We start from the raw sequence: 26,110 nt of genomic DNA, 5'->3' as shown, positions 1-26,110 counted from the left end.
TAATACAATGGTGGAGAATACTGCAATCTACCTTTGTTTGGAGACCATGACAGCCTAAAGATTAGCCATCCAGCAAATGACATGCGGATGCCTCTGTTTGACAGGATTGCTTTGGAAACCTGGATTTAAATTAGTATAATTTAAACTTCCCATGCTTATGCAGTCCTAGGGAAGGGACAGACTGGATTTACAAAGCCCTGCCTCCAGGATTTTAGTGTGCAGCTGGCTCTGTGAGCACAGAAAGAGCAACTAACAGTCAGTAGCATGGCGAACGGCAAGTTCAAGGAAACTGAACACAGTTTAAAGCATGTTTAATATCTTAACCTGATATACAATAGACTGCTTGGGTCTAGTAGGACATTTTCATTCTAGGCACTGTTACACGTCATGGACTTGGGCTTGAAAGAGCTGTCAGTTTGCAGGGTCTGAGACAAACTCATTCAGACTTGACCTATGCTGGCTTCTCAGGCAAGGGATGAATAATCCATAAGGAATTAAAAATATTTTTTGGCTGTGAATCAAAAGCAGTAATGTACCAGTCAGTCCAGGACAACGAGTGAAAAACAACTCGTATCTTTCAGACACTTAAAGCATAGGAAATGCCACAAAACAGTCAAAAATGTTAACCCTGCTTAAAACCTTGGCAGGGAGCACCGCAAGGAGCTGCATTCAAAGTACCATAAATCTGCAAAATGTCTAAAGTATCCTACAATTAGCTTTTTTGGTTTTTAACTATCACTTAGCTGTAGTATTACAAGATACTTTATGTGTACCTGAAACTATAAGAACTATACTAACTCAGGATTCCTTTTCAACACTTTCTAGCTACCTCCCATTACCTCACCATAGATTTTTATTGGATGCTATCCAGTGATTCAGTATTGGTGTCATAAATGCTGTTATGACATATGACATTTGTTATACTCGACAGCAGCATTCGTTACTGTAAGCAACAGCAGCCAGACTGCATTTCCTTGCAGTATTTAGCCATTACTAGATGAGAGGTGAGAGTAATTGGGCAGCCAGTAGAAGCAGAGTGGCCCAAGGAAGTGACACCGTGTTATCGCCCATGGTTCAATTGATGCCTTGTGTGCACATGTAGCTGGGAGATCTACTGTTGACATACAGCAGTAAACACTTCTGTTATTATTTATGATTTTTAAAATAATGCCTAGGGTCTCCATTGGGCAAGCTGTTAGAGCTCCTGCCCAGTCGGTCTAAGGTAGTGTTAACTGCCTTCTGTTGCAGGTGGGGAGATGAGGCACAGGGAAATTAAATGACATGTATTGTCAGGGAGTAAGGCAGTTACTGGAACTGATCTCCAAACTTGTCCTGCCTCTGCCTCAGCTGCCAGTCTGTTGATTCTCCACTAATGCTCTTGCAAGGTGTTCATGGATTCATGCATATAAAAGTTACTAGGCTCCTGCAGCAAACGTTCTTTGGCAATTAAAGTACTAAAGACCTAAATTTTTGTTCCCTTCTCTGTGAATGGCAACTCTTGGAGCGTCAATACAGTCACTTAAACCAACATAAACATCCACTTGTGGTTTCTGGTGGCTTACCTGACTCATGCCACCTGGAGGTATGTGCTTTCCTTATCACACTCTTAGTTCTTGCGGTGGGGTTTCCTAAATCCATCAGCCGTGTGGCTTCTGTGGAGCCATGCCACACTGTGTGATTAATTCGACTGTTATTAATAGCGGAGACTGCTACATCTCAGGGCAGCGCCCTGATCTGGGGGCTACAAAAACTTTTTACCAAGTTTTAATTTTATTTTTTTTTTATACAAAGTGGAATGCTAAAACAGGAGAGATTCCAGAGACCTATCCCAGGATAATTACTAGCTCAGGAACTAGTTCATTCAGTGTCACTGGGTGACAACAGCAGAGCAGGAGCAGAAACACCAATACCCTCCTCCCTGTGAGGTGACTGCCATAAACACTTCAAGGCCGTTGACTGTTTTGGTCTGATTTAATCTTGTTCTTCTCCTCTTGGTTTCACTTCAATATTAAATCAAAAGAGTTTTGCATTAAGGAAAACTTACTGCCCGTCGAGCTCAACTGCTACATTAGTATACCTAAAGACAAAATGGTCCAGGCATAGAGAGGTTTATTTTAAGCAGCTGAGTTTCACCTACACCTGTCACTGAATAATTGTTACACCTACTACAGCTCCCCTCTAAAAAAAAAAAAAAAAACAAAAAAAATAAAGTCACAGAAGAAAGTTTCAGAAAAAACAGTAAAAGCTTCGTAAAACATAAAGACTTCATTTTACAAATATAACTCCATGGGTAAGTGAGGCCAGCTAACCTCCATGATAGATTTATGCCAGCAGCATTTTCTAGCATGGGACTCCAAGGGCATAAAAGTCAGGATTTCATAGTAGTATAAGGCCAATGATTAAAGTATGTGTGATGGTAGTCACAGTAACAGCACTGAACAGGGGAGCACCCGCCTTTCTCTTAGGTGTTCTGACAGCCTGATATTAAAGACCTGCAAGTGTCAGAAGATGTAGGAAATCATCTGGCCTCTTTGACAGATTTTACAGCATAGTGTTTGTGCTGTCAAGGCAGTGAATATGACAACGTGAGAAATGACAGTAATAGGAATGTTTAGGTAAGGGAACAAGCCTAATAGAGATGCTGCTGTTGACAATACCATGCTTATATTAAAAGTAGATTCTTTGAGCCTTTTCTTGGAGATTTTATTAAGCCCGTTTTTCTACTTCTGTTATTTTGTTTTGTTTTCAGCCTTCCTGTGTGTCTGTATGTTTTTACTGCCATGGTAAAATACCATTTAGTTGTAATGTGGAAGAAAGATAAAATTCATTCTGTAACAGTGTTTCTCTTAAATTATCAGGATAGTGTAGGCAGCATCTGAAGGCTGCATTAATTACGATTAAAAATCACCATTTTTTTACCCTGAAAAGTTTGTAAACAGACAAATGAAACCCATGTAAGAGCTGGAAGAGCTGAAGTTTGAGAAGGATGGCATTGAACCCATCTATTTGGCTACCTAAAAGTGAGGTAATTTGTTCAAACCAGTCATGGGTCTACTTTTGGAGTAAATGGAGAGTGGGGACCTGTAGAGCACATTTTGTTCCACTTACCTCTTTCCAGTCACCGTAGAAAATGCCCAGACAGCTATGATAGCACTGGCACAGGCAAGTCTGGAGGGTAACCTCTGGCTAAGCTGGAGGCACACGCAGCACAAGCCAGGCTTAGCTTTCCCGGCTGCCTCAGCAGTGCTCTAACCAGCTCTGCATCAGCCTTCCTCTCCCGGGACCATTGTGTAGGGAAGGATTTTGCTTGACAAAAACCAGAATCCACATACATTAGATCATCCTCTAAGCTTGAAATAATAATGATAACAACAAACTAGCTTTAAGGACAAAACAGAAGTGTTTCCTGATCTTATTTGCCAGAAAAGACTGATGAGTGCAAAAAAGCATTAGGAATAAACAGTGTTTACCCAAAGCGTTGCTCTGATCTGGGCTCATAAGGACACGGAATTTCTCTTCAAGGAGCGTGTTCAGAGATAAAACATGTAGGCAGAACATTATGAGGTAAAGCAAGATAAATGTTATTTTTCATCAAACGTGCTTTTTTTCCAAAGTAGTAGTTTTCATGACTCCTGCTTGAACTCTAGGAATAAACTCAAATTTGGCTTCCAGGTCTGCATGGGCAAACCCTTTTGTCTGAGTCCACCTTCATCTCAGGCTTTGATCACCTGCAGTGGGTATTAGCTGTGGTGTAAGAGCTGGCTCTTGAGGTCAAGAGATTTGTATAAAAAAGGAAGTGCTAATTACAGTCCATTTCAATAAGCTTAGAAATACAGTGGAGACAAGTCCATTATCTCAGAGTTAATAGGGTTACAAGATGTTGACAATGCACACGGTCTACTTTCTTACCAAATGCTACTTAAATTATGGATTGTTGCCACAGCATGCAAGTTGCACCAAATGATGAAGACTTGAGTTTAATAGAGATTGTTGCCTATGTAAGTCTGACTTTCAATGATGTTTAATCACCTGGAGATGCATAGGGGTGCCTAGTTACATTTTCAGAAGCTCTGGTTTGCCAGCAGTGCAAATTAGGGAATTTCTTTTCAAAATTTCTTTGAGGTGCCTGTTTGCAGGTTTTGAGTGGGATTTAATCTCACCCTGCCACAGCTGTCTGAAAACGTGCAGCCAGTGCACAGAGGTGATCACCTGCAAGAGCTGTCTAGAAGAGGCACGGTGAGCTCCTTTGAAGAGGAAGGTTTTCTCATTGGTAGCTGCAGAAGGAGCCCAGATGAACTGACTGCTCGTCTTGGTTTCTGCTATGGGATGGCAAGGTTAGACGAGATGAATCCCACTCTGTGTCAAAAAACTATTACACATCTGGTCATTCCTCTAGAGTTAATGGAAAGGATGATGCATATGCTGTCCAAGGGAAAAATAAATCATTGTTCACATCCTGGTCTCATCTTCTGTAACAGAAGCATACCCATCTTATCATTTGAGAAAGGAAGGAGGATCAAAGAGGCTTTAACTGAATGACTGCAGGCATCTGAAAGTGGAGAGTGGGGAAAAGAGAAAGAATAGAATACTAATAAAAAGGTTATCTTCTATTCTCTGAATGCTTTTAAAATGGTGTTTCCATTAGTCAGAGCTATGTTCCTGCATACCTGGATTTTTTCTTGTCTTTATCCATTGCTCAGCTTCACTAAACTCCTGAAAATGACACATACTGATGCCTAAAATACATACAGCTGCAGTCAAGTAGGAAGCTCAGAGGAAAGCATATTTCTGCACCCAAATCTATATTCAGGGACCTCATTTGTAGCAGAAACTAGAATAAATTTCAATTTGTGGTGACAGTAATTTTGCTGTGACTTAATTTTTTTGTTAAGTTAACCCATCAGTAAGTTCTATTTTTTGTAATGAAAACTTTTATTTTACATAAATGCGACTTTTTTTTCCCCTCAGACTCTTGAAACACCAAGAAACCAGCTAATGTATTATGGAGATAATATTACATGCAGTACAGTACTAGATATGCTGCTTCCAATATATAAGTTCAATAGAAGAGAAAAGCCTGTTCTTCAGAATAAGATTTTAGTGTCAGCCTTAACCATGCTCTGGAGCATTTGCCATCACATAAAAAGTCCTTCAGAAAGCATCTTTGTAAGCAGAGTGTGGCAACTTCTGCAGATAATTTTATGGTGATTTATTCATTTTGAAGATCAACAGATGATGCTGATCTTTACTCTTTTCCTTCATTGCTTTATTCTCATGCAGCATTTTAAAATTTGACATATCTGTCATGTTCTCTCTCTGGGCAGCACGAGCACAACCACCACAACATTACTGATGTTGCCTTCTCTGAAGTTTGTCAGCCGAGCGGTGTGTTGAGGAGGTTATTGCTCTGCAGAGGTCCAGTTGATGCAGTGTCACTGAACACCTTCCCCTTTAATGGCAATATAAAAACCAATCACTGCCTTTGGGGATTTCTGGTTTCAGAAGAGCTTGGTGGGACTGTGGTCCCACACTCAGTAGCAGACCAAGGATTTTTGCCAGAATGCCATCTGCCTTGTTCCTCATCTATTTTTTTTTTCCTCAAGACAGATTCCCTTGGAAACATAGACCTATGTGTGTGCCCACATATAAATATTCTAGACAAATGTGTTCCTATTACATGAGCAAAAATACTTTGGTAGAAATTTTCATGAAAAAAACTCCAGAGCTGGACAGAAGATGGAGATTGTTGTCCTTTTATTCTCAATATATTATTTCTGAATAAGTTCTGAATATATTCAAGCATGCCTCATTAACACATCCAGCGAGGTTTTGACATCTTGAAGACTCCTCTCCAAAAGTTTCTGCTTTAATACTTTCTGGTTTGATTTGAAACTATTTCAAATATCCAGAATACTACCAAAAGGCCAACTAAAATCTAATATGAACAACCTCAAGTCCACCTGAAAGTAGCCTTACACTAATGGTCTGGGTCTAGAAATCCTTATAAAAAGGCTTTAAGTTCTTTTATATAAAGGATTTTCTTCTATCAGATAAATGCTCTCTTTGCTCGAAGTAATTCTTTGATTGATTCTTTGATTGAAAAAGGATTTGTCAAGTTCTGAAGATCTGTTTAAGCTCTGGAAATAATGCCCCTTCATCTAGGTCACATTTTCCACACCGTAAGAAGTTAAGAGAGGTCCTCTTTTTCCTTTGGTCTAACATTGCTCGACACCCTTACTCTTTTGAAGGAAATACATTAGGCCATATCCTGCTGCACACTCACTTCTCACCCAGGACAAATCTCTATACACAGATTTTTAAACGATAACAGCTGCATTTCTGTTAACACACTGCCTGGGTAATTTGAGTTTTCCTGTGTTCCAGGGGAGTCACTTTCCACCCTTGTGAATGTCTATTGAGTAATTTTTCTAAGAAAATTCTCTGCACTTACTTTTCTCTTATCTTCTTCTACTAATAGGTGGGTCTAGGAAACTTGCATTGTATGCCCCTACTTAGTCTATAAAACTGTGTTTCTCTTCAAAAGGTCTTAACTGTTAGTGCACTGCTAAAAGCCAAATAAAAGTGAATTTGTTCATTATAAGACCTTGTGCTGTAACTCATTGTTGCAATAATGAATCTGTTTGTGATGCCCTGATCCTGCCATCATTCAAGCACATGATTGCACTGAATTGAATGACTTCACATGCATAAGGTGAGTCACGAGATTAAGTGCACACAGAGATGAGCTAATTTTCCCTAATACAGTTTGCCAAATCTCTGTCTATTTAAATATTTCTGAGAAAGGGGGGGGGGGGGGGGGGGGAGAAAAAGAAAAAAAAAGTAATTCCATTAGAGAATGACAAAAGGATTTTATTTTGGTACCAATATATTAAAAACCTGTATCAGCAAATTGTTGGACTCCTCTCTTTCCCACATTGCCTTTTGGTCTCCATTACTGAGAATATTTAGTAAATTGCTGCAAGTGAATTACAACCTGCTCAAGATTATTCTTCTATGCCTTCTTCCCTGGAAGATCTAAAGAAACACAGTGGGAAGGCAAAGGGAGGAGGGGGTTGCTATTGTTTGCAAGTGAAGAATATTTAGGAGGCTTTATTCACATTGGAGATTGGAGGACTTATAACAATGTCAAAAAAGTGCATTCCTAAGCAAAATGTAGTGTACATTTGGAAGACGAGAAATAATTGCTGTATTTGTTGAAAGCTGTTTATAGAAAAAAAAAAAAAAAGCACAACATCTATCGTATGGTGAGATCAGTTGGCTGGTAAATAACATTCTGCTTGGTGTGACAGTAATGAAGAATTTTATCTACAGCCACTGCAATCACAGCGTGCAGCATCTGTAAGCATTTTATTTACTCTTACTTAGGCAAGCACGCTAATGTGCACATGAAGAATCTTCGTAGTGTTTGGCAACCTTTCCACCTGCTGTTCTACCCCCCTCAGAAGGACTCCTCAAAATTAAAGTTTTGCCTAATTTCTTACCAAGTAAAAACTGTGGGTCAGATCATGAGCTGGTGTAAAGCAACTCAGTGCTTTCCTCCCATTTCCCAAGTAAGGATCCGAGCCCATCCAGTTCATGTTTCTCTGCAGCACAGATGATGCCATCTCAGAAGCTGGAGGCCACATAGCCACTGTCATGCTATACTGTGTCCAGGCTGAGAAGCAAGTCATATTGGTTGTGGGGATGCACCAAAACGGGGACACTGCTCTAGGTGTGCTCTGTACACCTGAACTAGCTTTGTAGAGGTGGTACCTGGGACCTTGATGTGGTGCAGTGCATAGATAAGACTTCAGACCCAAGTCCTCTCCTGCTGCCAGGATGCCCACCAACATTTAACTATGGGAAGGCAGTGTGCTCATGGCAAATTAAGTTTATAATTATCTGTAGCCTTGGCGTTTTCTAACTATACTTGGACTGAAGCTGATTCAAAGCAGGGACTGTGTATTTTTGCCTTTTACACATAACCTGAGAGGTGCCCTGTTCCTAAGAGACTCTAGACTGAGTGATTGACATGATGATGCATATGGTTGCAGCTCCAATAATGAAAAAAGATCTTAATTCAGAGGAATGTAATCCATTAGGGCTGTGTGATTTATAATAGTATCGTGAAAAGATATTCCTTTTAAAAAGGGAACAGAAAAGAAAATATGTTTGGTACAATGTGGTATGTAAGGAATTAGTAGCCATTGATAAGTAAGGTTTCAAAAAAAATCCTTCTCTTGAAATATATTCTATTGACTAACTATCATGTGCCAAAATTAAGCTAAATTACATTTCACCTATTCTGGAACAGAGTTTAAAAGTTCTGAGTAATGACGTTGGTTGAACCATTAATGTGAGTCCTCAAAATATAAGCAGTTTCTTGATACTTTCTACTTTGGGGCATCTTTTTTTAAAAAAACCCACACAACAAAACCAGATGCTGCTCTGTGTGCATAGGAGAAATCAATGGATGGGATCAATATTCCCTCCACAGGTAATAAATGCTGAGAAGCATTTCTGTCTATCTAAATTGATCCTAGAGAATTCTTTAAATTGGTTCTGATGTGTATAAAAATCATTTCCCTATTGATCAAAGCTTTTCTTTCTTTCTTTCTTTGATATGTTATTTCATCTCTGCCACTGGTAATGGTTTCAAGCTTCTCTATGCAGTTATGATAAACAGAATTTCTTAAATCCATGCAAGAATGTAATTTTAATGGAACAAAAAATAACTGAGTTTGTGTCTTTGAAGATGAATGCTTTGCTTACAGTTAGGCAGTGCAAATACTTTTAAATTGGGAAAGTTACTACATCTGAATTATTTACAAGAACGTCTGAAGTACCTGCCATGCTTTTATTAGAAGCAGTTGTCCAAATCCAGCACCTCAACTCGTCTGTTCACTCTGGGAGTAGGAGCTGCTGGAACAGAGAGGAGAGGTTTTGGTCTTTCACTGTCCTTGTTCTGCTCTGTATCTGAGATGATGTTAACTGCTGAATCTATGGAACAAAAGTATTCTGAGATAGCAAACAGTGCCAGTTACCAGTATGAATGTCTCAGCCTAACATGCTACAGTAAGTTGTGGAGTCTGTGACTTTGGTTACAATGCGATTTTATTAACTTTTAAGCTGCTAGACTGCTCTAGGAACATTAAGTACTTGTCTGCTAAAACAGGAATTTTCAGAGTATTCGATAATTGAATGTTACGTAATTTGTAAATTAATTTGCCTGAAGAAAAGTTTAATGCTCCGATGTGTCTCCAAAGGCCTTGCTGGTGAGGGTTGTTGTTGCTTTGTTCAGACGCAGCCCTGTGCGTGTGTAGCAGCCTGCAAGGTGAGCGGGATGCGCTGGGACAGAGCGGGCAGGCTAGGGTCTGCTGGAGCATTCGCTCCCAAGAGGGCTCCGCTCCCAGCTGCTTGAGAAATCAGCTGCTTGACAGCCTTTATGGTTGTGACTTGTTCTAAGATGAAATCTAAAGGCTTTGGCCAACATCACTTATTGGCTGTCAAAGCCTAACACCTGTCAACTGGTCTGTTTTTTAGGCTTTCCCAGTTCAAAGATGTCCCTGTTCCCAGCTGTTTGAACGCATAAACCAGTAAAGCAGTACTTAATGTGGGCTTGGCAAGGTTTCACTCAAAATTTATTTTACAAAGACGACGGTAATCATGACTGTGATTTCTGTTAGGCTCTTATGGAATACAAATAGTCCGTGTACCTTTTGACAAGTACAGGGTTTTTTTCTCTCTACCCCAAGTAATTTGGTTCCATCAACCCAGCAAATTAATCTTGTCTGGATTTGTCTTCTGAAGAAATGCGGTAACAAATTAGATTGCTTCAACATACCAGCATTATTTTAAATTTATCCACCAGTTACAATTAGGAGATGGATTTCATATCATATTCACATGAGTAGCTTTGGTTTTGTTAGTATTTACATAGCAGCATAGGTATGCAAAGTTCCTTGCAGATGAGCAGAAGTATGTTGCTTGCTTATATGTAACATAACTGAGCTTCACTGAATGCAGTGACTTTGATTTTAAGCTCACATGTTTAGGTCAGTGTGAGACTCCAGTAAAATTACTTCTTTATTTTGCCAGATTCTTGCTTTTGATGCTTCATGGCTATGGCCTTTCTTAGACCCATAACTTTATGTACATTGGAAAATTTGCAGGACCAGATTTCCATATAAGATAATTAATTTTAATTACCCCATTCTCCAAAGTGGGGTATCTGTCTTAAAAGTAATCACATTTTTTGAGGTATTAATTGATTTTAGGGTTCAGTTCTGGTCTTAGAACAACGTAGGGATACGGGTTTAGTATCAGGAATAGTTTTTTCTAGAAGGGCATGAGTGACTTTTATTGTTTTGTTAAGTACAAACTTATTTCCAGCCCAAACAGCACTGCACTTTAATCGATACCTGAAAGCACGAGCACTGCCAGTCTGGAGATGGCAGCCCTGGGAGGCAGCATGCAAGAGATCACACACAGAGGTTTTTTTTCTGTAGGACACAGGGACTGGAAACCTACGGTGGTAGCTTACTCAGATGCTGGGGAAAAAAGGGAGCTGAAGTGCACTGATTGTTTAGAGGAAATTCAGTTTCATCCAAGAAGAAAGGTGTCTGTTCAGAAATACCATGTCCCATGCTGTGCTGCTTCTGACAGCTTCTCCGGCTGTCTCACAGCTCCCTGATTAGCTGGGATTCAGGCTAGCATTTTGCTGGAAACAACACCTTCCACCCACACCACCTGTGTAGTAGTTTGGGGTCTGGCTCAGCTCTGGATTTCACTGTGGGTCCCCAGGGAGGGAAACAGCAGCAATATCATGGGCTGGCTGAAGCTGGAGGAATGCATATGGAGAAAGATGATCAGCCAAGTACATTTTGGTGTGCAAATAATTTTTTTCTGGAGTAAGCTGTCATTCCTCTTAACGATTCCTTGCACAGAAGTTGTTTATACCTTTCATTAACTTTGCTGCCTTTCTCTCTCTACCTTTTCTAACTCACTGCATCCTTTTTGAAGCAAGTGACCAGATGGTCAGAGCTTATGTTATTCTAAGGACATAATAGAGGTACATTAGAAAAGAATAGTTTCTGTGTTCTAGCAATGGGCAACAGCAAATCAGCTGTAATTAGTACAAAGGTTGCAACTGTAGGGTCTCTTGGTTGTGGCAATGTGCTTTGTCATCACTCCTGTCTGCCAGTTGGAGGAAGAAGGATGAGCTCAGGACTGGCATGGGGCCAACCACAGCAAAGCTACGTTTTATTTAGTTCCCCTTCTCGCCCGTCTGAGAAGTGCACCAGCAGATCCAGAATTGGTTCTTTGGAAGCCTCGTGAGCTGGAGATCTAGAGGCTGTGAAATCTAGAGGTCGGAGTCTTTGAGGCTTTGCATCTTCTAAGCTGAAACTGTTCATTTCAATGCAAATCAGCATAACTGCTGAGTTCAGTAAATTTGCATAGACCAGCCTCACCTGACAGTTTGGTCAAAGGTATGAAGAATAATTTATCTCCAGGCTTTTATCTTCCTCTGAGTGTTGTATCAAAATGCCTTTGTTAGTGCGCAAGTAAGTATCCTTCATTAAAAAAGAGCTTTGTATGACAATTATGTGGTAGTTTTCCTTTGCTTTCCTAATTGGAGAACATTTTGAAAGAGCAATAAAACACAATTTGTTCCCTCTTTCCAAAACAAAACATCTCTTTTTGGAAGGAAGGAGGGAGTAAATTTACATTATAAAGAGCAAATTGTTATGAGCGTGTAGATCAGTGTTGACATAACGGGTGACGGAAATGAGATGTTCTCATTTTGTGCGTTCCCCTCCCCTTTCATTCCCCTTCGCACACATTTGCCTGTGCATCCTGCTGCTACCAAGCGAGGAAGTGACTGCAGTCATAGTCCAACGATAGTAACACATCATAACTCAGCTAATAAAAATTCATATGAAATGAATCATTCTTCACCAGGGCTGTCTTATACACCTAAAGCCTTTCCCCAGCGAGTACTAGCGGTGAAGGCACGTGCAGTTTACTACTGCACCTCCTAGCTAGTTGTTTTTTATTGCCCCTCTCTATTTTCCTATTGGTTTTGTCATTTCCCAGTACTGTCGGAATATCAGCATGGACTGCCCAGATGAGAGTGCTCTTGTTTTGCTTCAAGTATAGGACTTACCTAGCAAAGATTTTAGAAAAAGGTAGCACTGGGGTCTGTACCTGCCCCACTGGCAACCCAGGGGAGTGAATTAGACACTGAAGCTGTCATCTTAGTTATCAGTCCCTTACTTTCTAGAAGTGAACTGCAGTTGTCCAAATCTTTCCTCCTTCCTGGCCCCCTCTGTTTGTAACAAGTGGGTTCATTACTGGTTTTGAGAAGCTCAAAGTGACATTAACCCCCTGCCCAGCTGTTGCGGTGTCAGGGCTTCAGGCAAATTGGCATTTGTTTGGCTCCTAGAGAAGTCATCCCAGCGATTGCCTGGAGAGTCTGGCTGCAAGTGAAATCCATATGCAATGCTTCTGTCAGCAAAGGCTTGCTGGAAGAGAGTTTATAATAAATATTCACATCTGCTGCTTTGGACACTCTAATCCATTCTACAGATCTTTGCTGTGTCAGGCTTTGTTCTAGATGAAGAAGCCGGGTAGTTATAAAGGTTTGCAAATAGGGCATATTTATCATGGTTAACTCTACTTTCCAGTTCCCTTTCTTGCACAAATAACCATGACCATGCTAAGTGTATCTTGTGATTAAATATTCTCAATGCATTTATAAGATGTTTTAGACTATGTGCTTCCTTTGATAAATGGAGAAAATGGCAGTTGTTTACTTCCCGGGCTGTCAAATGAGGCCATCAGATCTCGATGAGCAGAGCAGAGACCATCATTGTTATGAATTAGTTTGAATGGAGGGATGATATATTCACTGGATAAATGATACATCACACAGGCACACCCCAGGCCCTATGGCTTGCACATTATTAAAACTGGGACAGATTCCTCCATACTAACTTCTGCTGGGCAGTATGTACCCATTGGCTGCTTGGTGAATAATCTGCATGACTAAAACCAGTAAAATACCTCCTGTTTTTTGTAATCTTCCCAAAAATCATGACCTCAGTGCCAGGTTGACTTTGTCAGTGGCAGTATTAGTTGTTCCTCTCTTGGTTGTGTCTTTGCTTTCAGCGAGAAAATCCTGATAACGTCAAAAGAGCTGTAATCATTTGGAGGGTATATTGGACTTGCTCCTAATAGGAAAACATGTTTGACCAAGATCATGATGGGCAGTACAATGAACCCTGTTGTTGGGAGGACGACATCGACTTTGAAATGAATGTATTGATCTTTTTTGGTTTTTAATATGTGAAACTCAATTATCATAGTTAATTTCTAAAAGGAAAGACTCTTTATGTTGTGGCTGCACAAGTAAAAGGTGCTTCAAACATATCACTTACCAGCTGTTATCTGCTTGTATTTAAGCAGGAAGATAATAAACTTATAAACACATTCTGCTTCCTTGAAAATGATGAAAACTGAGTCCATTTGGTTTGTAAATAAACACATGGAAACTGGGAACTCCTTGGAACCTTTTTTAGGTTTTATTTTTTTGACTGTTAGACCCAATTCTATGCTAACAATTTCATTATAATTGTTTTTTTCCATAAGGATATAAGGGAGCAAGGCACTCAGTTCAGTGAGATGCCTGACCTCCTTGAAACTCCGTTGAAAACCTGTCTCTTCATTTCTTACAGAGCTGTACAAGAAAAGCAGCGTTAAAAGCATGGTCTGACGCTGATACCTCCTGGTATCAGAAGAGCATCTAATTCTCCACTGCTCAGTCTGCATGTCAGAATCCAGCCCTGAATAATTGTATCCAAATAGAAGTAAAACAGCAGTGCTTCTAATGAGTAGCATGCCGGGGTTTCCAGATTTGCTTAATCACTTCAAAATCCAATCTCATTATTATTGATCTGTCCAACTTTCTGTTAACATATCTCAAAACCCAGGAGTACGCACGTATGTCTTTAAAGCGACAATCTCCAAACTTCCAGCGCCGCTCTCTCGCTTTGCCTTTGCAAACCTTGATAACTCTCCTCTGAATTTCAGGTCGTGTCGTGGCTCTGGCAAGCAGTGACGGATCTGTCAAGGTTCTGCAACTTGAGTGTGGGCAGCTCTCCAGCCTGCGGGGCCACGGCGGCGAGGTGCGCAGCATCACCTTCCATCACAGGGCAGAGCAGCTGCTTTCGGGGGGTGCCGATGGAACGGTGTGCCTCTGGAGCTGAGGACCACCACACCGCTTAACGTAACCTTAATCTCGAGGCGTTACGGGAAAGAACGGTTTGATAGCGTAGCAGCTAGGGCTTTAGTGAAGTGTTTTCACAGTTAATGTTTGCGGTGGGAATAATCGCCCCAAAGGATACGTCTGTGTTTCATCCAAATAAAATCCCCAATTTCTCTCTCTTTCTGTTGACGCGGGGTTTGCGAACATCAAGAAGCTCTCTTTTGGTGGGTTCTGGAGAAATAGCTTTACAATGACGCCTAATGACAGAGCAGACGAATTGCAAGGAGATTGATTTTGAATGTAACGCAGCCCGAGACAGGCGAGCTGGGCGCCCCTTCGCCAGTGCCCGCCCGGGGGAAGATGTGAAGTTGTAATAACGCAGGAGCGGGGGGTCTGTCCCCGCCGCCCACGCTCCGCCGCCGCCAGGGCAGCAGGAGAGCCGCAGCCGGGCAGCGCGGCGCTGAGCGCAGCCGCGGGGACCTGCGGGCCGGGACGCGCCACGGCGGCGGAGAGGGGCCGCCCCGCGCAACCCCCGCGCAACCTCCGCGCAACCCCCCGGGCAGGGCGCGCCGCTCCGCGCCATGGCGCGCCCGCGCTGCGGCCCGCGGGCCTGAGCGCGCCGCCGCTCCAGTCTTTCCCCCACCTCCCCTTCACCACCCCCATCCAAAAAAAAAAAAAAAAAAATAATCACAGGGAGCGCGGAGCGGCACGGCGCGGGCATGGCCGGCCCCCGGGCCGGGGAGTCCCCCGCAGGGCAGCGGGGCCCGCCGCTGGGGCTGCCCGCCCGCCGCCCGCGGGGCTCCGCCGCCCTCCCCCTCCCGTCTGCCTCCAGCCGAACCAGCCCCCTCTCCCCCCTCCCCGCCGTGGCAAATCTGGAATCGCAAGCGATCCGCTGGGCATAGGGAGGGGATATAGATGGGTTTTTTCTCGCCCCCCTCCCCCCCCCGCCCCCCCCCCCCCCCCCCCCCCCCCCCGCTCAAGACCTGAGGAAATCCAGCCCAAGTTCGCCGCGATGACTGTGCTGCTGGCATCGGGGTGTCTCCGCGGCATCCCTGCCTCTGGACCGCGCCGCTGCTCGCCCTGAATCCGCACCGCCGGGTTAAAGCTTAATTCTCATGTTGTGGTTGCTGGGGCTGCTGCCGCTTTCCCGTGTTTTGCGATGGGAGGTGGAGGAAAAAGGATTGTCCGTGAGTCAACACTGAAAATGTGATTAGGAGGAACTGCTTTCACTAATCTGTTTCTAACCTTTTAGTCCATGTTGGCCTGTGACCCCTTTCAGCTTTCAGATCGAGCCTGATTAGGTAAGTGTAAATTATTCACTTGGGGTGAGGGAAGGTGGATGGGTATGTTTTGCACAGAGACTTACCTACGCTCCTGGCCTCTCTCGTGATGAGAAATGATGAGAAAGTTCAGCTGTAAACTAATTCTGAGCTGAACAGCATTTGTTTACTTGTTGAAATCTGTCCGTGCAAGACGTCTGCAGTCTGTCTGATTTCCAGGATTGCCGCTGAGCTGAGCGCTTGTGAGTTGCTGTGGGACGTCTCGGATGCTCTAGCAAAATATAGTGGTCTTATTTATGATCTTTGGAGAACTTTTTTTTTAATCATTTGGAGAGCTGCCTCATCAAACGTCAACAAATTCTCTCTGTAATTTCACATTTCCTCAGACATTAATTACTTCATTTGCTTCTGCTCCCCGCCCCCCCCCTCCCCCCCATGCCCACCAACCTGCAATGTTGCAACCTACCTGTAGCATTTAGGTGGGCAAGATTCTCTGCTCTGTAGACACATAAAGCAGCCGTATCTGCGTGAGTCACTTGATTTCCAAACATGTTACAATAGATACCGCTGATAGTAGTAACAGGGTGCATAGTCCTTGTGATGGAAACGTAGCTAGTGCTTCAATTAAGAAGGTATCTTTTGAATTTGATAAAGCTTGTGTAATATCCGGTGTCTCCCTCTGTTGTGGCTTTGGAAAAACTGCTTTGTCAACAGGATCCCTTAGCTGCTTCTGTAGGATTAAAGCTTTCTCTCCTCCTGCGGTTGCTTTTTTTTGCTTCAGTTAAGGGAGAATTAATTGCTGAACATCTGCAGTCCACCAAAAATCCCGATACATAAAAAATATCTCCCGGAGGGGTGGAGGGGGGGGTACGTGTTTGCCTGTGTGTGTAGGTTAACGCATGTTTGTATATACTGTGTGTATCTGTGCGCGCACACTGTGGGAACAGAGGAAGAGAAGGAATGACACAGCCAGCCAAACAGTCCGGTTTTGGTTCGTGGCAGCCACTACCTCCATCGTTTCTCAATCCCCATAATGCTCATATTTCAGCTCATTTAAAAGTTTCCTGTAATACTTTGCCCAGTCCTCTTAGGAGAGGTCAGAAACCATTTTGCTGCTGGGGTTGCACCGGCTGTCGGCTGTGCAGGCAGGACGGTGTGTCGGTGCCGGTGACGGCACCACGGGCAGCCAATAGCGCACCCAAGGCACACGCACGGAGCCTTCGCCCGGAGCTGGCTCTCGCAGGGGCGGCCGTGCAAAGCTCCTCTCCCTCGCTGGGTCAGTCCTGGGCTCGACCACTTGAGCACAGCTCTCCGAAGGTCGGGCCGTGCTGCATCGCTCCCAAAGTTTTAGAAAGGCTCCGGCTTAATCAGAGAAACACGTAACAGCGGCTCCATGCATTACAGAGGCGTTTAACATCCTGCTCTCTGCATTTCTTTCTGGGAATTACTGAAATGCTGAATAATGGAGAAGGTGAATTGCATCTTTGCTTCTGTTGGGATTTTATGTACCTGCTGCAAGCTGGGCAGTGTTGGTAGTCCAGGTAGTCCCTCTTCCTCTTCAGAAAGGCTGTATATAAAATTCTGTTATTCCACCTCTTGCAGACCAAGTATAGCCCAGCACCATCTTTCACATTGGATGCAGATCTACCTACAGATTATGCTTATCTCGTTTTTCAACTCAGGTTTCCTGCCCCAGTTCAATGAAGTGGGCTGTGCACCAAACGTAGCATGGACAGACAGTGGTCCCAGCAGGTGGTTAAGGTGATGCTTACACTTGGGCTCAAATCCCTCTGAGCTGCTCATCACCATGTGATTTTAGGCAGCTGGTTTAATTTCTGGTGCATCAGAAAACTCAACTGCAGGAATAAGGAAAGTAAAAATTAGATTATTCTGTGAGCCGCTATTTCTATAAAGATATTTTGTGAGCGTATGCCTACAGGCATGTGTGTCTAATTTATGTATTTCACATGCTGTATTCTCTTTAGCAATAATTGAGAAGAGGCTTAATTCAAATGAAACAGTGATAGTTATCTGTGCAGTGTGAAAGCACTGATTTATTCTTGGGTGCTGGTTGAAACTGTGGCCTTTATAAGTCAATATTCCTTAGAATTTTGAGTTTGTTCTCACTTAAAAATATTTGTTTTCAGACCACAACACTGGTCTCCCTATGGAAGCAGCTGTTTCTATCTGGCAGTGAGATCCCATGGAGAAGCTGAGGAAGGGGATGGCTCTACATATCCATGAAGTCTGGATACTTCTGTTTGTAATCCCTGCTTTGGTAACTCCAGCTGCCATCAATCATGAAGACTACCCTGCCGATGAAGGGGACCAGACCTCCAGTAATGACAATCTGATCTTTGATGACTACCGAGGGAAGGGCTGTGTGGATGACAGTGGCTTTGTGTACAAACTGGGAGAACGTTTTTTCCCGGGACATTCCAACTGTCCCTGTGTCTGTACTGAGGATGGACCTGTTTGTGATCAACCAGAATGCCCTAAAATCCACCCAAAGTGTACAAAAGTGGAACACAATGGATGCTGTCCAGAATGCAAAGAAGTAAAAAACTTTTGTGAATATCATGGGAAAAATTACAAAATCTTGGAGGAGTTTAAGGTATGAAACCCTTTCTTCAGTATTTAATATTAGTATCCTGTAGGAATTGTATTTCTGTTGGGGACTCTCAAAGGCACTCTGTATTTGCTTACTGCTATTAATTGATGCTGAAGCTGAAGTCCTTTTCCAGCTGTGATGCAGGTCTGGCTGATGTAAAAGCTGCCACCCCACCCCTTATGTGCACTTGCTGAGGGCCAGTGGTTGTTCAAAAGCCCCTGTGTGAAATGCCAGCCCTCTGAATCTGCTACTCCAGACAGCCTCCTCCTCTGCTCATAACATGCATCAGGTTGGATACCAATGGTGTCTGTAAAAATGGTGGTAAACCAATACTGAGTGCTTTTTAAGAACCTCTTTTCCAATCTGGATAGCAAAAATTATGGTATGGGACTGAGAATTGTTACTCATAACTGTGTGAGAATGCAAGTAAGTAGATTGCAAGCTATATTTAATATTTTCATTTCAACTGTGATGAGGCTGTCTAGAGTGGCAGCAGATGAATTCCTAGGCAGATGATCATCTCGAGTAATGAGAAGTATGGGGTTTAATTGTAATGTTTGAGTTTCTATTAGGAATGTTGTAAAGAAATCCTTCTGGGATAGATCTTAAAATAAGACCAGATTTTCAAAAACCATTACCCTTTACACAACCTGCATCTCTCATTCTAATGAGTTTGATGTTTTCAATTCTACTAAGGAAAATAGCATTTCACAATGAAGAGCAGGGTCTGTAAAGGCAATAGGTATATGTGAATTTATTCTCCCAGGTCACATGGCTTTAAGATTCTTACGTATGTAATTAACGACAGCCTATAACTCTTCATGGCTGTATGCCTGATCTCATTATAAACTTGCCAATTTTTTTTCTTTTCTGACAATGCAAATACTTCCATATAGGTCTGTGTACTTCACAAGTTCTCAGTAACATAGACCATAATTTCCTTTCTCCCAGATACTGTCATTTTCCGACAAGGTAGGTTTTAGGTTTTTTTTTTTCTGTCATGTATGTTTATGTTCATCTTTTTCTGCCCATCTATAACTGCAGTCACTCACTATGGGCAAGACAGTTTGATGACATAGACATGAGTCAAAACAAATATACGAGGAACATCACCTTGAAGGCCATCCTGATCAACCTGTTCTCTGCTTTGCTGAGGAATGTGAAGATGCTGATCTTGTGAACTGCTTAAAGAACAGTTTCTTCTAGGAAGGCCTGCTCCAGCTTCATCCCACAATCATGCTTCAGTGGCCCCATTTTGACTACTGTGTTGTCACGTGGTGAAGTGTCCCACCTGTTTGTAGTTCTGACACATGGTCAGGTTTCCTATGGGAGGGTTATAAGGACTCTTTTTGGAGAGATTTCAGTGGAAGAATAGTGAGATGCATCTCATTAAAGCATCTTTTGCATGTGAATGAAGTACAAAAAATACTAATCATTTTTCCCAAACAAAATAATTGCACCCTGATAACCGATTAAAGGGTAGAGAAACAGAATTTAGGGGAGAAAGGCTGTCAGAGAAAGTTAAAGCAATCTGGTTCGTTGTTTGCTGTGTTCAAAACCTGTAGGGTGTTGTGTGGAAAGCAAAGTTCCAGCATCCTCCGAGGAACACAAAGTAGATGGTGGCACACCATTCTCGCAGATGATAATCTTCAATCCAGGACTAATGGGATATCCTTCAGATTTGATTTAGTTAACAGCTGAGCTTTTGACTTGGATGTGTGTTTTGCTGAGAGCTCGATACCTTGTGGAGTAGGGCAGAAACCAATTTTTTGGAAATCTGTGTGTTTACCTAGAATAAATAGTGAAATTCTTTTGTTCCTCTAAGTAGTGGAATAGATTCAGACCATGGAGGATTACAGTGTGCTTCCAGGGGTGTTTTAAGGGGAAAAAAGGAGCCCCTGTGAACTATGGCTTTATGAATGCCATAGGAAAGACAGCACTTCAAGAATTAGGAAACTGGTGCTCTGAAGCGAAATCTTGACTTCGTCAAAACATCCAAGCATTCTGCTGTTTGCTTCCAACAGAACAAGGATTTTACCTGCTGTCTCCACAGAAGAGATGCTGAGCAGTTCATAGGTTTTACAGGCTCTGTGCTCTGCTCCTCCCTCGTCCTGTTGAATTTATAAGGTCTGCAAACTTGATCTCAAGTCCATTCCACACACGCTGAAGTCAAAGAGGAGAGGCTTTTTCCAGTCATTCTGACTCAAACCCAGACTGCTTTCAGTGGAATTGGAGGCACTGTTTTATGTGGGCTCATAACCCTTTCACCCACTTGATTTACTTTTGCTAATATGTAGGTTCCAAATCATCATCCATACTAGTGCTTGTCACTGCTTGGTTACAGCTGAAATTAGCCTCCGTTTAAAAATCTTGTGCAAGTGTGTGTCCGTGTGTATGCGTGCCAGGACTGACTCATCTTGTAGAAATTCCAACTGTCTGATCTTTCCCAAATTAGGATATTTTTTTTTTCCTCTAGGAGATTTATTTTCTCTAGGATATCAAAATTATTGAGAGGTTTCCATTTGGGGGGAGGGGGATTTTCCTGTCTTGTTTCTAGATTTCTGTTTAGGTTTGGGGAGAGAAATCCAAATGTGATTCAATCTTTTTTTTTTTTTTCCTTACTACTGATAGTAATTGTGACTTTCTCAGGGTAAAGGAGTAGTTCTAAAGGCCCATTTCTTGAATATTTAGCTTTCTCCTGGTGAACTGATCTTGTACCTCTGATTTTTTTTTTTTTGACTCATAACAATCGTAAGTGCAAAATACAAACATGACAACAAGTCATCTAGCTTAGACAGCTGTCCAAATGTTTATGCATGTGCCCCTAAGTCGTTAACACGTACAAATGAAATGCTGAACTGAAGTTCAATTGTAGATCTAAAACCATTAGTAGTTTTTCTTGTATTCTTTTGTAAAACATTGTGTCCCTGACAGATGGTTTAGTGACCTGGTATAGCATCTTCATAGCTCTGTTACAGGTCCTGGGAGATCTTTGTGGGTGTTGGGCCCCAGCTGCCCATACGGAGCCTGCCTCATCCCCTTGATTTGTCTGGAGCTTAGCCCCAACTTTGACTGAGGCTGTGGTTCCACCTGGAAACCCCCGCAGAAAAGGTTAGCGTGGTCTCTCAAACATGAATCAAGATCTGACTCAAATATGTCTAATACATAGATTGCTGCCCAGCATTCAGAATTTTGATTCCCATGGAGCAGTATGCAGGAGAAAGGGGAGGTCTGGTGTTTTTTACTGGGATCCACCTATCTCTTTCCCATCTCATTTTCCACTTCTCTCATTGTCAGCCTCAAATCTGGTTTCTCAGGTCTCCTCCGGTCCCTCTCAGAGGCGAACGCTGGGTGACGGGCAGCTGCGGTGGCTGCAGGGGAGGTGTGAAGGATGCTGCAAGTCTCAGGCAGTATCTCTGTTTTCTCCAGAGATCTGACAGGGATGCTGAGGGTCACTTAGCAGCTTGCTTTTTCTCCCACACACCAGCCGTGTTTTGATTTCAGTCCTGGAGGTTAAGGTCTGACTCACAAGCACTCCGTACTCACCTGTGCTAGCAGAGATCTTTCAGTGAGTTTGTTAACCCTCCCCTTTCTTCCCAGAGAGAGAAAGCAAGCAAATAACAACTCAGAGAGTGGTCTCAGTTGTTGTAAGTACGCACGGTTGTATTTTAAATGAATGTTCACAGACAGCAGCTTATGTAAACTTAAGGAGACAGTGTTCTGCCAGTGTGATGGATGTTCATTGGCAGCTTACGCAGAAATTGTGCAAATGTCAGTGAGACAACAGTTCTCCTAAGTGCTGATTAGTTTTTACTCTCCTGCATAACTTACTGACAGAAAAGTACACATCTACCCACATTTGAGAAATGCAGTTTATGGTGTGGTTAAGGCCTATTTGTAGCCACAGTTAGGAGTCATTTGAAGATGGTTACGTTGTCAGTTTGAAAAGTCTGTAATCACTTCTGAACTTCCTAGATCTCTCACCACCCAATATGGGCACATCCAGAATAATCTTCTATGGACCTATATGAATATGTAGCAAAATACTGGGAAACCAGTGTTCAGTTCACAAGAGATTGTCAGGCTGACATCTTGAAACATTCTCTTCATTCTAGACCCGATGGGCAGGAACTGCTCTCTGCGCCTGTACAAGAGTGAGTCGTGGTGACGTGGGCTTTGGTAGCATAGTGCCATCCTTCTTGGCCTTCTCATCACAGCTTGGCCTTCCTGGTAATATTCGGGTCGGAAGAGCAGCTTCAACTTGCATTGGAAACAGCTCTGAACATAAAGGACATTTGTTGGGTGCTCTTCAGTGGCTGCCCTGCTTTCTGCCAAGCATGGAGCTACAGTTTCCTCCAGCTGTTGGCTCTGCCAGTGTTTAACCTCTGCTGCTGCCTTTCATCTGGCTGCCCTTCCCGATGACTTCTCCCCATCCTTGTCCTCTCCCCTTCCACCTTCACTGCGCCCAAACCTATCCTCACTCAAAAAGTCCCCAGAAGATGCCTAAGTGTTTGTCCCTTGCATCAAGCACAAGTGTTGACGGATGGGAGAACAAGTATTGCCCCTGGGCAGGCCCCCACACTCTATAAAAAAAAATAATAAATAATATCAAAACAAAACAACAGGAAAGGGAAAATTTTAGCTTCATTATAGGGCAAAATTTCCACTGACTTGAAAAAGAGCCAGGATTTCACTGCTGGAGTTCTGCTTTATTTTTCTTTCCCGTGTTTCCTGCCACTGTATCTTAAGTTCATTGCTCTGTTTAGTCCGCAAATCTTCTGTAATCCTTCAGCTAGGGCTTCTGTATCTCACTGACTTTATGTCTTCTTGAGCGGCACTTTGCACAGTAGGGATCACAGCTCTAACAGGGATCTTCGGGATACAATCAGAATCCAAAATAAATGAAGGACTGTATAAGCATAGCATTATCATATACTAATGCTCAGCTCGTTATGGAAACCTTTACTTCAGAATAGTGGCATCTCCTTCTCCTTTGTTAATGCTCTTTAAAAATGTTTTATTAATGCAATTATCTCAATATAACTTAACAAAATAAGGCCTCTCATCAAAAGACGTTAGCACATGCAAGAGTGTATTCTGCTGCTATCACAGCATCGCTCAGTCCCTGAAATGCAGTGTGTCCATTCTGCCACTGGAGGAAAGCAGGCAATGAAACCAAAAAAGTGATTCCCCACCCCCAGAACCATGCCAGAAATAGAAATTAAATGGTGCAAACTACAGACAGCCTTGCTCTGACCACTGGTTACCCAGCCTGGGAGTGCAACCTTATCAAATATGAATGAAACACTTGGGATGTTCCCAGAGCATTACTGATGGGGTGATGCTGTTTTAGGTGGAAAACAGGAGTTTGTTGTAGCCCTGGGCTGAAAGGGAAGGGGAGGGGGAGGGGTGTGCAACTGTCCGGTGCCTGGGGTGGTGCAGTGGGCTGCTTTGAGAGTCCCTCAGCCCTGCCAACGTGTGTTGGACTGTCCGGCTGCAGGTTTGGATGTGGATGCTGTGGTCTGTATCAGTGTGGGAGATACTACACCTTAAATCTGTGGAGCTTTGTTAGGCCACTGGAAAAACAAGCGAGGAGGAAAGGAAGGTTCTTCACTGAATTTTCTCCACTACTGTGTGAGCGTTCAGTTTCCTGGTGAACCTCGAAAAGTACTTAAATTGTGGCAAGCTAATCATTGCAAAAACTAACATTATTAACATCTTTTTTTGGTATTATACAAAACCAGTGATCCAAATCACTAGCAGTTTTTGGATCTTTGCTCATGAATTCCAAGAAACTGATCACTAACCCAAGCCAGCATGGGGCCCTGATTTTAATATTGGCATTTTTCTCTCCAAGATGTGTACAGCAGGGTTTTTTTCTACTATGAGTCAAACAAATGGGACTTTTTTTTTTTTTTATCTTCTTGTGTGTTCTGCAATTTCACGTACGGCTAGAAAATCATAATACAAAAGAAATTTCAATAACATGCCTGTGCTTTAATAAAAGGAGCCATGAACAATGCCAGCTCTGAAGATAGCATACCGCCAATGAAATCAGACAGGGGAAACAGAACATCAGTCAGATGGAAAAGTATGATTTATTATCTCCCTCCTGGCAAAATTACAGTGACAATGTCTATGCAAAGGAATCTGAAATTACTAACTTACTGTATTTCTGTCATAATTTGTATCAAGAAAACACACTAAAATAGATAGGCATGTCACATACTGATCTATAGTGATACCTGTTTTTAAAGTTGTATTATGTACTTAGCTACCAATTCTATAGCATATAGATTACATTATGCACAAGTATATTATTACAGTAGGTGAAAGAAGATGGGCTGTATTAAAATTTGGCTACAAAACCCCATGCTATTGTTTTCCCCAGATCACAGTAATACACGGAGGCCCCAAAAGCTCAGAGCTCAGTGGTGCCGCCTGCACTGCACACGTATTCTCTCAAAGCTCCCCATTGCAATAGCTGAGACCCAAAACTTGAGCATCAGCATGATTCAAAATCACCAGGAATTAAGCACAAGCCCCCATGTTTTATTCACAGTGCAGCGGTGCAGTAGCACAGTGCAGAATTTGGCCTGTACGTGCAAGCCCAAGGGGTTGGTATTTTTCCAGTAAAGATGACACAGGAATTAACATGTGCCCAACATTTGTACCACCAAAGCTGCTGCTGGGCTTTCAGTTATTCTTTCTAGGAAATAGCCCATCGGCTCTACTTGCTTCCAGACCTGTCCCTTGCTGTCCAGAGAGCTACTGAAAGAGAGGAGATACCTCTGCGCAGCCGGGGAGGAGGCCCTGGTACTTCCTCCCCCCTCCATTGCCACTGGAGCCATGCTGTTAAGAAAACGGGATGTGTAGTACCTGCAAATGTAACCAGCTCCTTCCTGGAGTGGTAAAATCAAGTCTGAGGCTTTATTACCGTGCCAGACAATGCTCAGTGGGGCCAAGGAGAAAGTGCTCATCCCTTGGGTCTCCCAAGCTGTATCCATCTCTGTCACCCAAGAGTTTTCTGTAGGGCTGGTGAGCATGAGATCCTTAGGTCATCGGCTTGTGAAGAAGGGTGGCATCCATAGAAATGCTGACAGATCATTGGCGAGAAGTTTTTTAGAAAACTGTTTCCCACCAGAGTGAGAAGAACTGCAGGTGTGTGTTTGTTGCTACTGGAATGTGCTTTGTGGAGAATTGCATTCATTAAAAATAATGTTCAATTAGCTAATTATCCTAGTTATTGTTTTAAGGACTATAATTGGATAAGTCATGTAGTGACAACACTCGGTCTAGCTGCAAAATAAAAATACATGTAGCATTAGGCTTCCTTACTCTTTACTCTGTGGCACAGTTCAGAGGTAATTCTTTGGGAATTATAATGAAATCAGTATGCTTGGAGGAGCATTAGGGGTTGAAGCAGCTTCTCAAAGCAGGGAATCTCTCAGTCTGTTAACTGCGGTCACCCTAGGCTTTCTGACTGGGGGTTAACCCAATGTGCTCCCTGTGTTAGCAGACCCCAGTGTATTCTCTCATCAAGATAACCTCATCAAACATGTTTTCATTTCACATCCTTCCCAGTTGTGCTCAGAACCAAATGTGTAACACCCCAAGGGACAGAAACCTCCCAGACCTTGCTGGCTTCTCTCCTGAGGGTTTAAGAAGTGGCAACTGGATACAAGGGGCAGACAGGACAGGAGAATGTGGAAAATGCCTTCTCCATAGTGCCAGCTAGTAAAGAGCTGCTTTACTCTGTGGGGCAGGTGGGACAGTTTCTCCACTGCTGTGAACTGCTGCAGCCCCATGGTTCACAGGTGGCCCATTGACATGTTACACTGGTGTAAAGTTCGATACCAATTAGCTACTCCTCTGTGGAGTTTGCATGATGCTGACCTGAGATAAGGTTGCCCAAAGGAGCTCCCATGAAGCCTAATCCACCTTGCCAGCTGC

The 26,110-nt window shown here is 42.8% G+C and overlaps 2 protein-coding genes across 3 annotated transcripts in view; both read left to right on the top strand.

Annotated features, from left to right (window-relative positions):
- Window positions 1-14,267, top strand: part of SPAG16 (sperm associated antigen 16) — a 411,444-nt gene extending 397,177 nt beyond the window's left edge. Inside the window, exon 17 of the mRNA XM_055812042.1 lies at window positions 14,092-14,267. Within this exon, the coding sequence (XP_055668017.1) occupies window positions 14,092-14,267 (176 nt within the window). The remainder of the gene's footprint in view (window positions 1-14,091) is intronic.
- Window positions 14,268-15,249: 982 nt separating this feature from the next.
- Window positions 15,250-26,110, top strand: part of VWC2L (von Willebrand factor C domain containing 2 like) — a 55,235-nt gene continuing 44,374 nt past the window's right edge. For both annotated transcript variants that reach the window (XM_005244417.3, XM_027796777.2), the window contains exons 1-2: window positions 15,250-15,567; window positions 17,694-18,160. In XM_005244417.3, the coding sequence (XP_005244474.1) occupies window positions 17,750-18,160 (411 nt within the window). In that variant the 5' untranslated portion in view covers window positions 15,250-15,567; window positions 17,694-17,749. The remainder of the gene's footprint in view (window positions 15,568-17,693; window positions 18,161-26,110) is intronic.

The sequence above is a fragment of the Falco peregrinus genome, chromosome 8 (assembly GCF_023634155.1).
Source record: "Falco peregrinus isolate bFalPer1 chromosome 8, bFalPer1.pri, whole genome shotgun sequence".
Lineage (NCBI taxonomy): Eukaryota > Metazoa > Chordata > Aves > Falconiformes > Falconidae > Falco > Falco peregrinus.
The sequence above is the reverse complement of the archived record's forward strand: the minus strand, read 5'-3'. Positions and strand labels throughout refer to the sequence as shown.